This window comes from Typha latifolia, chromosome 5 (genome assembly GCF_019914945.1).
Source record: "Typha latifolia isolate L0001 chromosome 5, TyphaL0001v2, whole genome shotgun sequence".
Classification (NCBI taxonomy): domain Eukaryota; kingdom Viridiplantae; phylum Streptophyta; class Magnoliopsida; order Poales; family Typhaceae; genus Typha; species Typha latifolia.
Window position 1 is genome coordinate 1368259 of NC_133090.1, and position 18121 is coordinate 1386379.

An 18121-nucleotide genomic window follows, 5' to 3' on the forward strand; every position below is an offset into this window, starting at 1 on the left:
AACACGTCAGCCCACCTTGCCATCACCAAAGCTGCCAAGATCTAAAACACACAATTAAGTTTATTTTTTTTTAAAAAACACCCTATATTTTATTACTCAAATTTTATATTTTGCATTTAGCCTACTAACTAGTAAAATTTTATTTATATTAAAAATTTACTCAAGGATATACACAATATTTTATATATTTAATCGTATTAAAGAAAAAGAAAACGAGCGGCTTAAAATACCCAGAAAAATAGTTACGGGCCCCACCGCCCTTTTATGGAACACCCATTTATATATATATAGTTATATACACACCCCCGAAATGATCGATATCCAAATCCGGGGAAATAAAAGCAATAAAGTCTAATAAAGCGAACACCACTATTCTATTCGCCTCCTTTTTATAAACTTTCCTACTCCTTGTCGTCGTCTCGCCTTCCTCTCCTTCTCCTCGTCTCTTTCCCATGGCGAATAACATGAACGGCGATCTCACCTCCCCTCTTCTCCGGGAGGCAGATGATCCCGAGGTCATCATCGACATTGGCGCCGCCGGGGGAGGCGGGATCAACGGCTGCGCCGGCAAGGTCAATGGCCGGGTCGGAAGAAACGAGGGTTGCGAGAACCCGTTCGAGTTCTTGGGGGCGCCGCCTATGACGGAGCCGGCGCTGAGTCCCGTGGATCCGTTCCGGAATCACACGGCGGGGATGGGAGGGGTGTACGAGTGGTGCAAGATCGTGGTGTTGTTGCCGATCGTGGCGCTGAGGTTGGCGCTGTTCGGGATCGCGATAGCGATCGGGTACTTGGTGACGAGGGTGGCGCTCGAGGGGTGGAAGGACAAGCAGAGCCCGATGCCGCGGTGGCGGTGTCGGCTCATGTGGGTTACCAGGATCTGCGCCCGATGCATCCTCTTCTCCTTTGGGTAATTTCTTGTTCTTGCGATCCTTTTCGGGAAATACTTGACGATCCTTTTCTTAACGTTTTAGGTTTGGGTCTTCTTCAGAGTTTTAAATGATGGGATGAAAAAGTTTGACTAGATTTTTGTGTATTGACTTCTCCGTTGTTGGAAATCTTAATTGGGACAGACAGAAATTGTTCTGTATGAGAGAAGAGTTGCTCCAAGTAATTGGAAGTAGTTTAATCACTAAGTTGGTTGGGTTCTATCCTGAACTGAGGGTTGCTTTCAGAAGGATCGTTCTTGATTCTGTCACTGCTCTGTAAAATGGCACGTAAGGTGCCTCCCTTTGTTTAAGGATATGGTGGACTAGTCTATCTTTTGAGAGCAATAGATTACAGAGTTTGTGCAAATATACACACATTTCTTGTGTTTGTAGATTCTTTTGAGTTATCTTTGAATTGATGACTAATCTCTTTGCTGCAGACTCATGGCTTCATTTGGGCATAATATGGATCCAACACTTGTAGATCTTTTTCTTATAAGCTTAAGCAGTTGATTCATTACTTTATACTTAGTACTAATGCTCTGGAATTATACCCAAGGGTTTATTCTGAATCTGGATAATCCAATGTCAAAGAATCAAGATGCACGGTAGAAAAACACTCTGAATGCTCTTATTTTGAAAGATATGCTAAAATTAGGAATTTTCTTGAGTTCAATTTAATGTGACAGTAATATGGGGCTCACTGCGTCTTATTCTTATTCAGAGGAATAAGTTAAGTTAATTTTCAATCTCTACAAATTTGTGTGGCACGCAAGAAGTGAGAAGCTCATATTCACACAGCAAAGTGCTCCACTATCTCCTCTCATGTATCTTGAATATTCCTGTTTGTGCAATATTTCTGCTTTATCATGGTTTTTGGTTACTAATATTAGTTTGCATGAGATGCTTCCATTTTATTATTATATTTTTGTTTCAATATGACCTCAATATAACTTTGTTTTTGTTCTTGTTTTGTTGTTGCTCCGCTGCTTCAGCTATCATTGGATAAAAAGAAAAGGAAGGCCTGCCTCAAGAGAGCTTGCTCCTGTTGTTGTGTCTAATCATATCTCATACATTGAGCCCATATTTTTTTTCTATGAACTCTTTCCGACCATTGTTGCTTCAGAGTCACATGATTCCTTACCATTTGTCGGAACTATTATTAGGGCAATGCAGGTATTAATATGCCTTTCTTGTCCATATGTCTAATTCGTTTAATCTTGGTTATGCTATATAATGTTTTGTATTGCACACTTTTTAGGTTATTTATGTTGATAGGTTCTCAGCTGCATCAAGGAAGAATGCTGTCACTGAAATAAAGGTAGAAAGATCTCTCTCTCTATCTATCACTCTTCCTTAGGTGAAATTGGAAAATTGAACTGGTTTTGTCGCCATATAATATTATCTCCCATGCACAATTTGTCATATTAAGTTCATTAGTCCAAGAATGAAGAAATCACAGTCTGTAGTCTGAATATCATGTGCAAGGGAACAGTGCACTTGGTTTTATAAAATTTAAAAGAAGGATCTACGTGTGAAACAGAGTATGAATTGGAAAGCTTAAAAGCAGAAAATGCAAGTAGATGAAGTGAAGAAATGCTTTATTCAGTTAACACTGTTAAACTGAGTAAACACTTGTATGTAATAAGTCATGATTTACAAGGATATAAAAGTAACAAACTCCAAAAGGACTATTTGATCTCAATCTTACAAGTAGATATGTCCCCCTTTTATAGTTGAGAGAATTAGCACTTACATTTCTGTGCATCTGGCTTATTATATGTAATGGACTATATCTCTCCCTTTACTTGGAAAGGTTTTTCTGTTTTGCTTCCCATAGCTAGCCAGAAAGCCAAAAAGAACTTGAGGCACGGCTAAGTTTACCAGTCTGCTGCTTTTTCTATAGTTGTCCAAACAGGTAGATGGCTGCATGATGATTTATATGTTCTTATATTACAGTACCTGGCACAGTTCACACGCATTACAGTGTGGATCTTGTTTTTTGAATTAAACTTCCTTACTCTGCTTTCACTATAGTATTCATTAGCTGTGCTGCTGATATGTTACTTTTCATCTTTCTTTTTCTTGGGCATTTAGAGTTCTACAAAGTACTTTGTCAAATTTTCCTTATTATATTATTCCAATACGTATAGAAAGTTAACAAAACATTATTTATATCTATTATCTATTTGATATGGACATGTGCTTTCTAGGATCTGATTTCAGAGAAAGGCTTCTTGCAATAGTTTTCCACGGGTCCTATTATTTCCTGAGGGTACTACTACAAATGGGAGGTTCCTGATTTCATTTCAACTTGGTGCATTTATTCCTGGCTACCCAGTCCAACCTGTTATAGTTCGCTATCCTTATGTGCATTTTGATCAGTCATGGTAAGTCTTCCTGTGGACCGTGGATTTTATTGGTTTATTCTGTCATAATGCATCTGATGTTTTATTCAGGGGAAATATTTCATTACTAAAGCTCATGTTCAAGATGTTCACTCAGTTTCACAATTTCATGGAGGTATGCCTCTTTGTAATGCTTATGAGCTTGTTTCTTGTGACATACAAGCCAGTAAAGCCATTTGTTAACACTGTATTTTTATTATTCTTCTAGGCTACTTGTGCTACTTCATTAAAATTGACTGTATGGATTTTGTCCCTTCGTTTGTGAATCTGTCTCTAACTCTACTAGTATTATAATTAAGGCATTTACCAAGTTTACTCTTCTTGCAAGTCTTTTACTTGAGATCAGTTTAGCCATAGAATATTCATCACCAATCTTGAAGTTCTTTTATTCCTGTGTAGTTTTAGATATTATGTAACCCTACGTGTCATTTATTTCAGAGATTACCCCTGTGCAGTTTGATATGTGATGCTTGTTTGATGTCTTCTGTTTCTTTTCATATAATGGGTTGAAAGGGATATTTAGTTTACCAGTCATTCAGTTGACCTGGTATACATTTACATTTGTCTAGATTATGATTATAGTCATCCAGATGGGTTGGCCATTGGGTAATACCGTCTTTTGTTCTTCTATAAGCATAATAGATTTTTTGTCATGAGCTGATCTCCCTTTTTTTTCTTTTTTTTTTCTTTTTTTGCACCAGCTATCGCTGGACTAGGGATATAAGTTGTGATATTTTATCACATTGTGCCGGCATTTTGTATTTTGTAGCTTTATCTCTTGATTTCTTTTGTTTGTATTAGTCAAATACTTGACGCTGCATATCCAGTTTCTTCAATTCCTGTGATTCAGATTATCTTCAGTCCCTTCTGTATCATCATTTCATTTATAAATCAGTGAATGGCCCAAGTGTATATTATCCTAGAAGTAGGTGACTGTTATTTGTTTGAACACTTCTACCCTAACTTTATTAAATATGCTGTTCCATTAAGCATGGCATGCACAAGGTTTTTATGTTCTCCAAACTCTGGAGCTCTCTGGAAGTTCATTGAGTGATCCACCTTTTATTAACTTCCATACTGATGAAATTTATTTCAAATTTAACAGGTGGAGTACCTCCCTATTGTTACCCCACTTGAGAGCAAAAAAGATGATGCTGTTAATTTTTCAAGGCGGGTGAGTTTGTGTGATGAAGTTTCCAGGATTGTTTCATGCTAAATTTTGTGTCTTTATTTCTCCACGAATGTGGAATGAAATGTTTGGTTGCACATCATAAATGTTCCTATCACATCCCATGTGGCCAAAAAGATCAGAAGGCTACATGGGAGAAAACACTTGTCTCACTAGGCTACTAACAGCGGTAAGCTTGAGTGGTAAGCTTGAGTGTCTAGAACTCTAGATTGTAAATCTTTTTACGAAGTGATCACAATTGGTTCAGAATCAATCTAAACTTGAGCCGACCTATAGCCCTAAGATTCTGCTTATTATTATTATTGTTATTTTTTATTTTTATTTTGAGAAATCCCTTAGATTATGTTAAAAGGGGGTAGAGTCTCTAAGGATCACAAAAGAATCCTGGTGCCTTGTACTTAACCATACAAGGTGCGTTTCACAAACATGTTTGTAGCGTCATACTCCTAATCGACAGCCTTAGGATATTATCAAATGCTTTCAATGGATTAAATGAATATGCTGCTTAATGAAAGATGATAATTAGTCTTACCAATTCTGAATATGGTCAACCTACTCACACTTAATTTAAATTGGATATTCTTGATATAAATTTTTTATTGTTTAGTTTTTTTGTTCTGATACTCCGGCTGTATTTTTGGCTAAGCACCTCAGTATTATTGTGTGTTCTTCTTACCGACTTAAGTGCTTAGTAGATTCAAGTAAGTAGCATGACAAATTAACAGATATGATATTGTTTCTTATGTACACCCTTGAATTTTGCAGACTAGCTGTGCCATGTCGTGCGCTCTTAATGTCTTGCAGACGTCACATTCTTATGGCGATCTGATGATTCTTACGAGAGCATCAGAACTTGCAAAGGTGAAAAAAGAAATATACATAGAGAATAAACAACCTTCAGTTCTTGTGCTAATTTTTCTTGATTTTCATCATAAAAACTGCTATTATTTTGATCTCTTATGTCTTGTCTTCATCCATTTGTTAACTTGCGGCTATTTTAAATTAAGGATTTCTTTTTTTGTTTTTTGCAAAATATGTTCTGTTTTTTCAAACTTGTTCAAAACAAACTAATGTAGCACACCCCTTGCCTGTGCCTGGTTAATTAATATGTATGCTTGAATTTTAACTAGGAGGGAACAATCATGTTCATGTTAGTTCATTATCATCGTCCTCCGATTTTAACTCTTGGTATTCTCTCATAAGATTCTGCAAAGCCGATAGCCTTAGAGATAACATCTGAATAATCCCATTTTCCTGTTGATGCCTGATCAAATGACTTAGTCTTTTGCAGTTGGCATTACTAAGGAGAATTTTATTGTTGATGCTTTAAGATTAATGATACTACATTGGTTCCATACTTCCATATAGTTGTCCATATTTTCAGAGGGGGGAAAAATCAAAGTATATGACTATATGACTTTTTTTTCTTTTCCTTTTCTTTTGCAATTTTTTTTTTCACTAAGCTGTTATACCACCCCTGTCATGTCTTAGTTCAGTTATCTAGTTTAGATGGAAAACATGGTTTACAACATTATACATCTTCTTTTCCTAACCAATACAGTTCTTTGATGCTTTAATATAGTTCTCTAGATTTCACAGAAATAAGCTTGTGTCAAACTATGTAGTCCATTGGAACATTTACATCCTAAATCTTACTTTAGTTTGAACCTGATTATCTTTTTCAATTGCTTATAGTAATTTCTATGCTTCAGCCCAGCCATGGTCAGTTTTTTCACTTTTTTGCTCATTGGCATGTCTCATCGTCAAATTGATCTATCAATTGAGCATTTAAAGGAGCACTTAAGAGTTCTTGATGTCCTAAAGGATTTGTGGAGTTTGGGCATCATAATATTTTACCATAACCTGCTTTTGCTTTCGCATCCACATAGCATGTTTATCAAAATATATTGTGTTTTTGTTGTAGATGACTTGTATGTGCTACATTCCAGAAAGCTTTGTCTTTTGTGTTGATTATTGTAGTTCAAAAGTTTTAGCTTTTTATATGATATTTGATCTCATAATGTTTTCGTGCTTATTGCAGGATAAATGCACAAATTATACTGTAGAAATGGCATGGATTGAAAGTGTGAGTTCTAATCTCCCAAATTGATCCTTGTTCTTAGTAAACATATATATTAAACTTGATGTGATGTGCAGATATATTTAAGTAATCTCATTCACATTACAGATGGCTTAGATTATTGCAAATTTTTAAAGCAATTTAACCAAGGTTTTGGAGCTTCCATTGAAACCGATATGCTTCCCAGAAGTTTATCAGTTTTGGTTGTATCGATCTGAAACTGCTCCCAAAACTAGCAACACTGAGACTTAACAATTTGACTGGTTTCAGGGGTAAATAGTGTGTTTCTACTGAGCCGAAACAAACCTGATAATAATGTTTCTAAATATGATTCCAAGTTTTTCTAATTTTCTTTGTTTCCTAATACTCTATAACTTTTAGTGGTATTTTCTAGAATATATTGTAATTTGTATATATTAAAATTAAACAAAATTGAATCCACTAAAGAGCTGAAATGGCTGGCAGCGACTGAACATAGTCTTATTTTCAGATGACAAACTGAAAGTGAAATTTTGAACCCTGAGTTTAATTTCTTGGTTTTATTAACTCTAATAAATTAGTAAATTTGCTGCAAAAGGAAGAAGATTGTGTTGTATACGATTACAATTTGGCTACACTGCAATCTGTGCCAAATTAATGTTCTTGATGACTTTCATAATTCAGTACAGATGTTCAATTTGATATTGAAGTTCAAACCTTCTTTTCCACTTTGGCATGATATCTCCTTGTTGATCTTTTTATGTGCCGAGCCTGACACATGTTATACTTACGTATTCATTCCATTATTTCCAAGAGTGAAACATACCAAGTGGTAGCTTCTTTAATGTTATCAACTAATCATTATCTCCTAACCTGAATCTATCCTTAGAAAAAGCTTGATACTTAGTTCTTTTCTTTGATGCTTACAGCTATTGCTATAATTGATATAAATTTCTAATTTTTTTCTACTTTCTTTGTCCTCAGAATTTTAACATAAGCACATCGGAGGCTGTTGAACTTTTGGATCAATTTTTTGCTATGAACCCAGATTCCAAGTAATTTCGACACATCTTACAAGAATATTGGATATCCTAGTACTTTTATAGTTTGTTCTTTGATGTTTGGCAGTCAATTAAGATGGCCACAGAATTTTATAATCAGCACTAGTAGGACATATCTTTAGTCTCAATCAATGAGTTCAATTATTTTTACCTCAAAAGATATGGTGATAAATTAGGCTCAATCATGAGCTGCCATGAATGTGGTAAAGTTGGAGATGGAGGTCATACGATTAAGTGGGACATAAAAAGATTTCTCCTAGTAAGATAATAGGGAAACAAATGTGAACATGGTTAGTATGGTGGTTTAAAATTTGATCTTTGTCATCTGTCTAATATTAGGGCCAAGATCCAGATTTGGTAACAATTTAGTTCTTTGTCATCATACCATCCTCCATGTAGGGAAACATTTGCCATTTTCAAGGCCTGTCGATTTACTTAGATTATTTATTTATTTACTTTGAGAGAGTTTTCCATTTATATATTTTGGGGGAATGGGGATTGTAGAGTGAGAGGAAATGACGGGAAGGGTTACAACTTGGAGCTCCCAAGGAGCCAAAAGGAATAGGACTGCTTGGAGAGAGGGGAGACAAGGATCCAAATGGAGCATGTGTTCTTAGGTTTTAGCAAATGATAAAGATAAATGAATTTAGGAAGGTATTTGTTCTGACTATATCTGTAACCTTACAATGTTTTAGTCTAATCTTATCCATTTGTATACTCTGTTGGATGCTGTTCTCTTCCAGTGTATCCAAATTAATGTGTTGCCAATATAAGTCCCATCTTTCCTTTAACTTTATCGTTGACAAGATATCGTAAAGTTGTTTTTTTTTAGACTTGAACAATTACCTGGAAGGTTGCTATTTAGGTCAAATGTTTCTTGATCTATATGCAAGCATAATGTCTTGGCTGAGGCTGACTCACCTTTACCTCAGTGGGCGTGTAGGAATACATGATTTTTGGACTGCCTTTGGATTGGAGCTTAGTAGTCCTCTTTGTGAAAAGGTGAGCTATGATCTTTTGCTTCCCTTTGTATTTGTCAACTTATTTACTTTTTACTCAATACTCTGAACTGAACTTCTCTGAGAGTCCATGTATGCCTCTGTTTTGCTGATATGTAAGTATTTAATCTTCTTATGATCTTTTACTTTTGATATGTTTCTCTGGTTCAATTTACTTCATATTCTTAACCATGGTTTTTTCAAGCAAGAAAGTCTTTATATGAAACTGACTAATCATTCAGTATATCCATCATTCCATGTCTCATTCATCTTCTATATTTCACAATAGTGAAAACCTAGAAATTAACTGGTATCATTCAACTTTCTAGGGAGTGGCCATAATATGAGGTTCCATAGCTAAGTAGAAGTCCAAAGAGAAGTATGATTTGTTCAATTGATTGGATCTATATATAACTTCTTAACAAGCACTTATTTAAATACTACTAACTCCTTCAACATGGGTATTCAATTTTCTAGGGAGTGGCCATAATATGAGGTTCCATAGCTAAGTAGAAGTCCAAAGAGACGTATGATTTGTTCAACTGATGGGAACTTTACTCTATATAACTTCTTAACAAGCACTTATTTAAATACTACTAACTCCTTCAACATGGGTATTGAAATGTCCCTTTCATGCTGATCAAAGATTCTACTGCACAATTCTTCAAAGTAAGAAATTGTAATGTCATATCTGTCACAGTTGGGCAAATATAAAATGTCTTGCTCGGCATGAGTTTGAGCTTTTTAAAAAGAATCAAAATATTGTCAATCACATAATTGAAGACTTGACATGTTAATTGTTGTTACGTTGTTGTTATGGTTCCTTCCCAGACTGCATAATTGGTACACAGACAAATTAAAAGTTACTTCGCTATCCAATAAGAATAATTCGATGCTTTTAATATTTTCTGCTAAAATATATTGCATTCTATTACATTTCTTTCCTGCTGCAGTCCATTCATATGCCTTATTCTAATTGAACTCTCAAATTTATGTTTCTTATAGATATTTTGCTACTTTGATGTTGAAAGGAAGGGATCTATTACATTTCGTCAGGTACTCATTGATATCCTTCAATATTACATTCTTGTATTTTTCATGAATCAACTGTTCCAAAATGTGATCTAAGCAACTAACAAATATGGATGCATATATACATGCAGTTATGGAAACCTTAGTACTACCATAGGACCAGAAACATAGGATTGCATGGAATTTTGAACCTTAGTACTACCTTGATATTTTCTTACTCAATATTATGGAAACCTTAACAAATTCTACAGGGAAAGAAAATCTGCATAGGATTCTAACGAGCGAACTGTTAATACCATGTAGGGGTGTAAACAACCGAGCTTGATTAGAGCTCTTGGATTGAAATTAATTTCGAGTCTGACTCTGTGATTAAGCTTGAATTGAAATAATTTTAGTTTCAAACTTATTTTGAACTCGAGCCGAGTTGCTCAATTAACAATTTTAAGCCTTATCAATTCAAGTTATTTTTTAGCCTGAGCAAGCTTGAATTGAGCTTGAAATAAAACCTGATTAACTATAAAGATATAAATATTATCAAGACATAAATTGCAAACAATAAAAATAATTGTATTAGAAAACTATAAGCAACCAAAATATAAATTACAAGCAATAAAGATAATTGTGTCAAAAAACTACAAGCAACTAAAATATAAATTACAAGCAACAAAGATAATTGTGTCAGAAAACTATATAAGCAACAAAGATAATTATGTCAGAAAACTATAAGCAATATATATATTCGAGTCTTATCGAGCCGACTTGATCGAGCTAGCTCGGGATCGAGCTTGGCTCAGCTTGAGCCAAGCTCGAGCCGGCTCGATTATTTTTACATATCGATTTATGTGCATCATTGTTTTATTTCCATTGCTCTTGTTTGAACATATTTAGTTTTATCAGTACAATAGAAATTTAGAACCTATTGCATCATTGTTTGAACACAACGTTACAGTTCTTGATTGGGTCAGCACACATTAGGAAGCAACCAATGTTTATGAGAGCCTGTGAAGCTGCATTCGATAAATGTACTGAAACATGTCAAATGTCCATAACACAGGTGAGTGGCCATTCAATGCTTTTTCTCTGTTTTTTACTAGCAAGATTTCACATTGTGATAACAATTATATCATTGATTTTACACACAGCTATGTGACATCATGCGCCCAACTATGTCATACATGACAGATAACGCCGTGAGTGATACGCATCCTTTAAAAAAAGCATAAAAATTTTGGGACCTAAGTTTAATGGAATTTTCTGCTTTGCAATGCAGATTCATCAGTTATTCCAAATATTTGACGTTGATGATGATGGAACGATCAGTAAAGATGATTTTATAATATGCTTAAGGAAGTTCCCACACTTAGTTGCTCTTTTTGCAGACTACATAGTATCTGACCAGAGTATGGAATTTGTTTGATGGATAAATTAGAACCACCTATCTTTATAACCAGGACGCAGGGAGCAGCTACTTGTCGAAGAGTAGTAGTACCTGATTTGTGCTGCACCTGAGCAATCAATAGCCTTATCAGAGAACAAGGTCTAAATTTTTGGACACCGATGGAAGCAGCCGTATGAATGGTAGCTATTATTGCAAGCAATTTTTTTTTTGTGTGTGCGTGTATGATTATTTACACCAATACTATACTGGAGGGTGGTGTTATAACTTATACATCGATTGGTGTACACAAACTTTACATCAGAGTGCACTTATCATTTGGTTTTGAATCATTTCTTTGGGAAGCTCTCGGGTTCCGATGTACCTGTAAAGATTTAAAACTAGTTGCTGCATGAAAACAAATAAAGCATCTGATACGTTCCAAAGCCAGTGTTTATTCTGCAGTAGCTTCTAAAACCAGACACAAATTTCTTACAAATTCTATATTCTAAATTGGTGTATGATTGTATACTAATTGAAAATTTGTCAAAGATTTAGCAATCGTTTAGCAATTGTCATAGTAGAATAGAATTTTTCATGTACTGGCTCAACAATGAACACACTGATGAATGTGACGTCTTTAACTTTTGACTAACAATGTACAGCTTAAAAGATAATTTCATGTACAGATAATCATTTGAAGGACAACTTAAAAGAACTTAAAGGAATTTCACTTTTCAGTTAAAAGTGAAAGGAAATGACAAACATGCTATACAAACAAAAAATATATACGATATGCAACACTAACAATTATAAGAGACTTGTATTCTAATTTGCTTCTTCCTAACAATTGGTGGAATGTAAGTGTAGACACGTGCAACTCTTGCATTCCTAAATAATACCATTTAATTCTTGATGTTTTACCGAGAACTAACCTCACCTGGCACTTCCTGTCCAACATATTACCACGTAAAAACCAACTAAGACATACTATCTCCCAACGCAAGCATGCATGAGGAAGTAAATCCATGTCAATGAGAAATTGGTATAACATCGTAAGTAAATCCATAAACCGTAGCCCATATTGGAAAAATGAGTGAAAAAGGAAGAATAACCCTTCCCCATCTATTATTAATTAAAAAAAAACAAAAAATCAGAGAAAGAAAATTCTATGCACTTAGATCTATCTCCACGAAGGTCACATATACAATCAATGACGTAACATGAATTGGCAGTTAATCCAAGCCGACACTATGATGTTCAGAAAGGGGAAAAACAATAAGATTTGAATGAAAGTTTACTTTCCTCAACAGGAATAAAACCAAATTAACCGATAGGAACCATCACCTTTTATCTAGGTAAAAGGAATCTAGTTAAAAGGGAGGCTGATGATAATCCATTTAGTTCATCTTAGAGAATAGAAAACTCTAATTGTAAGAAGGTTACACAGGTCCACATTTCTTTCAATGGCTACAACTGTTCCTAACAACTTCCATGTAATTGTATTTTCCCCCTCATGGGGCTATATTTCCTTATATAGCAAATCAAATAGCACCAATTATTATTAACACTTAAGAAATGCTACCCATACAAATAAAAGCTATATTTTGGAACCTAATTGCAGATCTGCAGTTTCAAAAGGAAAATATGAGAGCATTAGATAATGTAGAGAAAAAGACCAACCTGAGGACCAATGACAAGCCTTGAAGGACCAATCCCAGATGGCTGTTGTAAAGGATGCTGTTGCTGCTGTTGGCGCCGTTGGGACTGCTTTTGGTGATGTTGGGGCTGATGCTGATGGTGCTGAGGCTTCTGCTGCCGTTGTTGGGAGTGCTGTTGGGGCTGCTCCTGCTGCTGTTCAAACTCTTGTTGCTGAAGATCTATAGCCAGTTGAAAATCAGAACTGCCAGATTAAAATAGGCAAATGATTAATATTCAAATCAAATATGCAGGACCTGTTAAGCAGTATGAATTGAATTTTTCTGTAGCAAAACAGGAAGAGGCAAAAATGCATAAAAACTACAAAGCAGCAGGAGCAGGTATTTGTGAAAAAAGGCCAACTTATAGGAATTAAAAATGAGGAGCACAGGTTATAAGGGTAACATGTCATCAAAGGAGATATACATTGATAAACAAATAATGCAATAGTATACATTCACTAATATGCCTGTTAAAGTTTTTGACAGGACAAATCAAGTAGTGTAAGAGAGTATATAGTAAGAGACAGATATACTGCCTAGATAACAACTAACAATTTTAGTTTCTAAGTATTAAGTAACTCAAAAAAGGTAATTTCTAGTTACTGGAGCTACTACTAGAATTTGGTAAGTGAAAGAGTACAAATTATACATCATAATTAAAATAGTATGAGTGGTAAAAGAGAAGGGAAATTTTTATTTGATACCTTACATTACAATGATATTATGGTTCAAAACCCTATGTTTGCACTATACAAGCTGATTTTATATTTATTTTATTTTACTTCTGCAGCCTGCAAAACAGACCAATGAAAACCAAAATTGCAATCGGTTACACATGCTTTGTTCTCACAACTCATGTCATGTTTCAAATGAATTCCTTGATGATGAATGAAGCTGATGAACAAATCTTAAAATAAACAAAAAAGCTACATAATGCTTGTATATTGTTGAACTATCAAACAAATAATAGATTATCCATGAAATAGTAAATTTGGCTATATAGAGGTTATACTTTATAGATGAATTTGATGGAGGTGAACTTCCAAGCATAGGAACATAATCCTGCAATTAACAAGTGTGTCATTAATATGATGCTAACATTTTATAATAACTGAATTTAATAGTTAAAAAATAACATAATTGGCAGTGATAAGATATGTACAGTAGTATCGGTCATGGGATGTTGCTCGTTCCATGACTCACTACCTTGTTCCTCAGCCTTAAACTCTGTGAAGTCGCTAGTCATTAAAAGTGTATCTCCATTGACCTAAATATAAATTACAAATAGGCTAAACACATTTAGAATAGTTTTTTTTTAATATTTCCAAAGCTGCAATGACAGATAATAAAAGACTGCAATAGAAGATGAATAACAAGAAAACAAGATAACTAGACCAAAATGACCACGACATCGATATTCTTGATACAAGAAAATTATTGATAAATTGTAATCAGGCTAAGACCCCCCAGCATACCTCATTCAACTTTTCCCACACCAAATTAGGTTGGTAGATATAACCCTGATCAGTAGCTAAAAGAAATAATTCGCCGTTATACTGCAGAAAGAAGTACAAAAATTTCAGAAGCACAGCAGAGCAAACTGAACAATTATGTATAGTCTGTTTACTTATCTGGTCATTATATGGCAATATCAAAGAAATTTAATTTAAGGAAAGAACGAAATGCGCAAAAACAACCTGAGACCAACAAATACAAGGGGATCCACTGGTTGGCTCATTGGCTATACCTTAAACATAGTGCTGAAGTGGTTATTACGGAAGAAAACACATAGTTCCCTTTCCTTAAGACCTTCTTGTAGACAAAACAACCTGCAACAAATAGACATATAGTCACCACAAATTTCTTATCTAAAAGGAAAAGAAATGCATCCAAAGATGATGACAATGTACCCATAGATAGTCAGCTGGCTAGCATTTTTTTCAAGGAAGTTCTTGATCACTTGCCCTACAAAGAAAGATTTACATGTGATTCGCATCAATACTGTAAAATGCTGCAAGAAACATCTAATAGTGCATGCATGCGTGAGATGAAACAGAGAGCTGAAAGGAAGTATCTATAACTCAGGTCTATGCAAATCTTACCCGGATGATGGAAAACCTCATCTTCTGAACAATGAGAGAAATGCTTTTCAGTCTTATCAGGGAGAACCATCTTACCCTCATAGACTGACTCTTGATTTTGATATGATGGAATTCTATAAGTAAGTATGTTTTCTCCTCCTTGATATATGGGCTCAGCTCCTGCAAGGGTCGATGGGACAACCTCAGAAACATCTGAAAGCATATCACTTGTGTTCACATACTCAATATCTGTACATGAATCTGTGCGTGGTGCAACTTGACTAGGAAAAAATGTTGAGTCACAACCTATTACATTATTATTGAGCATATATTGAGAAGTCAAGTTGTCTCCCCTGCATGCTCGAGTAACAGATTGATCTACTTCTGAAACAATACTTGGGTCATTGTAAGAACATCTCCCATCAGAACCATCCTCACCAATAGACTGGACTGGTACAGCAAGGTGATTCATCAACAATTGAGTTCCTATACTCCCTCCAGAATCACCAGGTACTAAAATTTCTCCTAATCCTTCAGAGACTGTCTCACTATTGCTATGTACAGCATCTAACTTGGTTAATGAAGAATCATCAATCACATAAGAACCACTCAATACATTTTCCTCTGGTGCTGAAAACAAGTTTGACTTATACAATCTTTCAGATTCACCATTAAAAGGCACTAATGTGTCAGCAGGAGTTCCTAGCAAAGAGCTATGAACTTGCGTACTTCCCTCTGAAATGGAAGATGAATGACCCCAAGCAGTAGCAGGTGGTACATAAACATTAACACGATCAGAACTTTCTGCTTTAGAAAGATTCAACACTCTCATTAGCTCCTCTTCTTCTTCTATGTCACCTCGCCTTCTTTGCTCAGAAGCAATAGAGACTGCACAACTATCAAATGTTCTTCCACCCACAACATTAGGTGATGGAACTCCTAATGCAGCAGTTGTTGCAGCAGAAAAATCAACATAATCTTCTTCCTCTACTTGCTTACTCTTTCCCTCTGATTTTTGTGTTTCAAAAGCAATAAGATCACCAATAAGCATATTATAAGACCTTGGCCCAATTACTTCTGCAGTTTCAGTGTCCTGTGAAACAGCACTGACACATAAATGCACGCAATAATTGCATAAACTGATAAGAAAATATCAGACCACCAAGAATGAGAATAATATATGTAGAAGATCCTGTGCTAAATGCTGAAACATCCAAACACACGAAAATAATATAAAGGTTAAGCAAGTGAAGATAAGAACAATATCTTCAGCTCTGCCAAAGCCTCAGATTGTTTGCAAGGATGATACTTATGCATCAATGAATTTAAATTAGGAAACATATGTATAAGCGTATAAATGTACATAACATCACATCAACATTCTATATACATACATATGTGTGTGTGCATGTGCATTGAGTGTATAACTAAATACACGCCTCCATGTACCAAGAAGGATATTACTCTTGTTGGCCATAAATTATGTGTAACATAAAATGCTGACCTCCTAATATTTCACTATTAGACTTAAAAAGGGACAAGCTCAAAGTACGGTTCTCCTGACCGTCACATTAAAACTTGAAAGTGGATTGCTCCAAGCTATGACATTGGAAGAATGTTTGAGGGTATGCCCTACCAATCAAACCATAACCATCAAAAAAAGAAGTAAAAAGGATTTTCAGCCACAGAACAAACCCAACTAGTTTTCGCGTGTATAGGAAAAAAAAACAATGGCAATGGCACCAATTGATTCTTTCTGCATTCACCAGTAACAATTTGACAATATCATAATGATTTAAGTAGCCTGCATATATGACAAATGTGACCAGAAACTACACAAAAGTTACCTCAATTTGTGAATCTAAGGTGGAGGAAACGAACAAACAAGATATTTGTAACAAGAGAGAGAGAGAGAGAGAGAGAGAGAGAGAGAGAGCATTAAGATGATATTATTGTAGGTGAATCTTAAGTACAAGACAACAAACATCAGGTTAAAGAAGACCATGTCAGCAATGTAACAATGATGTGTCAGCAATACATAAAATAGGTATTAGTCGAGAGACCCAAAGGACAATTGTGAATAAACAGAACAAGCCTTAAAATAATATAATCCAAAATTGTACCTGGGGATCAACTATCCACCCATGACACAGAGGAATATCCAGGAGATCAAAGATGGCGCATTCCCGTGTGAACTCGAAATCATTAATCCTACGTAATTGAGAAAAAGTAACACATTATATATTACCAATCTAACAAGGAAATGTATACCAAGTATCAAAACTAACTTCCTGAATTGCACATTCACATCAATCCCGTTTCCGAGACGAGGCAACAAATCCATCGCATCAGCTATATTCTGCCACTGATTGTTGACATATTCATCATCCTTACCCTGCAAGCCAAAAATGGAAAAGAACAGATCAAGAACCAATCTATACCCTAACCACCTCCCCGGATCGTCAATTTGTAAACCTGGACGTTGCTATTGGAATCGATCAATCTTTCCGCCACAAGAGAGAGCAGCATCTGCAGCGAGACCTCGGTTGCATCCGAGCTTAGGTTAATGGCATTCTTGAGAAGAAGAACGTTACCTACCAATAAAAGATCAAGAAATCGTCACCAAATAATCCAAGAACGAGGAGTAGGAGGAAAGGAACGGATTCAAATGGGGAAAGGGAGGAGGGATCACAGATTGCGATGAGAGGGCAAGGGCCGTTGTCGTTCTGGAGGACGATGGGGGTCGAGCGGCCGAGGAATTGCACCACCTTCGTCTTGTAGACGACCTCTTCCGCCTCCGCCGCCATTGCCGACCTCGAATTCCCCTCCGATCGACGGCAAACTCCGCTCTCTCTTCTTGGATCGGAGAGAGAAGGGATTGGCGACTGGTAGAAGAAGAAACCCAAAGCCAAACCCCCTCGTCGCTTTCGATCTCCGCTGTTGTCTTTATTTTGGCAACCGCGCGAAATATTTTTTATTGACCGAGTTTGGAGTCTCCGTGTATACACAATTAGCCAAGATAAAGTCTAATTGGGTTTCTTGTGCATACAACCTCCTAAAATCCCAATTATGTGAACGCTCCTCGCAATTTTATCTTTCATATATATACCCCTAAAAAGAGTCCCAAGTTGTAACTTTCGCATAGATAACTCTCGAAAATTCTACATGTATACCCTTAAAAAATATTTTCTTTTCTTTTATATCCTTCTAAATTTAATATTACACGTATACCCCCTCAAATTTTATATTTTTTGCATAGATATCCTCCCAATTACTTCTTAATAAATATAAG

At 35.6% G+C, this 18121-nt stretch overlaps 2 protein-coding genes across 5 annotated transcripts; one reads left to right on the forward strand and one right to left on the reverse strand.

Annotated features, from left to right (window-relative positions):
- The first annotated feature begins 376 nt into the window (after nucleotides 1–376).
- On the forward strand, nucleotides 377–11401 carry LOC140788594 (lysophospholipid acyltransferase LPEAT2-like). The gene is made up of 14 exons (XM_073137892.1): nucleotides 377–907; nucleotides 1922–2102; nucleotides 2188–2247; nucleotides 3153–3316; nucleotides 3386–3449; nucleotides 4440–4508; nucleotides 5289–5384; nucleotides 6565–6609; nucleotides 7567–7637; nucleotides 8576–8645; nucleotides 9647–9697; nucleotides 10623–10727; nucleotides 10816–10863; nucleotides 10944–11401. Exons 1-14 carry the CDS (start codon nucleotides 453–455, stop codon nucleotides 11088–11090), a joined length of 1626 nt encoding a protein of 541 aa, XP_072993993.1. The 5' UTR covers nucleotides 377–452; the 3' UTR covers nucleotides 11091–11401.
- On the reverse strand, nucleotides 11244–17819 carry LOC140788593 (uncharacterized). Of its 4 annotated transcripts, none has more exons than XR_012109041.1 (12): nucleotides 17522–17813; nucleotides 17305–17423; nucleotides 17118–17224; nucleotides 16953–17040; nucleotides 14851–15922; nucleotides 14659–14713; nucleotides 14496–14577; nucleotides 14224–14304; nucleotides 13955–14015; nucleotides 13761–13810; nucleotides 12732–12951; nucleotides 11244–11433 (listed from the first exon to the last, which is right to left on the reverse strand). XR_012109041.1 is itself a non-coding variant. In XM_073137891.1 (12 exons), exons 1-12 carry the CDS (start codon nucleotides 17634–17636, stop codon nucleotides 11365–11367), a joined length of 2163 nt encoding a protein of 720 aa, XP_072993992.1. In that variant the 5' UTR covers nucleotides 17637–17819; the 3' UTR covers nucleotides 11244–11364. The 4 variants fall into 4 exon arrangements, 1 of the variants encoding a protein (XP_072993992.1); XM_073137891.1 differs by having other exon boundaries at nucleotides 13911–14015; nucleotides 17522–17819; XR_012109040.1 differs by lacking the exon at nucleotides 11244–11433 and adding an exon at nucleotides 13453–13539 and having other exon boundaries at nucleotides 12813–12951.
- Between the last annotated feature and the right edge of the window lie 302 nt (nucleotides 17820–18121).

Bases quoted from the DNA above. Each gene is read 5' to 3' on its own strand.
- LOC140788594 (XM_073137892.1), top strand. From the start codon at position 453: ATGGCGAATAACATGAACGGCGATCTCACCTCCCCTCTTCTCCGGGAG. The intron at 2,248-3,152 runs GTAGAAAGATCT...ATCTGATTTCAG, and splicing joins ATGCTGTCACTGAAATAAAG to AGAAAGGCTTCTTGCAATAG. The intron at 5,385-6,564 runs GTGAAAAAAGAA...TGCTTATTGCAG, and splicing joins GAGCATCAGAACTTGCAAAG to GATAAATGCACAAATTATAC.
- LOC140788593 (XM_073137891.1), bottom strand. From the start codon at position 17,636: ATGGCGGCGGAGGCGGAAGAGGTCGTCTACAAGACGAAGGTGGTGCAA. The intron at 15,923-16,952 runs GTACAATTTTGG...GCTGTTTCACAG, and splicing joins GGTGGATAGTTGATCCCCAG to GACACTGAAACTGCAGAAGT. The intron at 12,952-13,760 runs GTATAACCTCTA...TTAATCTGGCAG, and splicing joins CCATCAAATTCATCTATAAA to TTCTGATTTTCAACTGGCTA.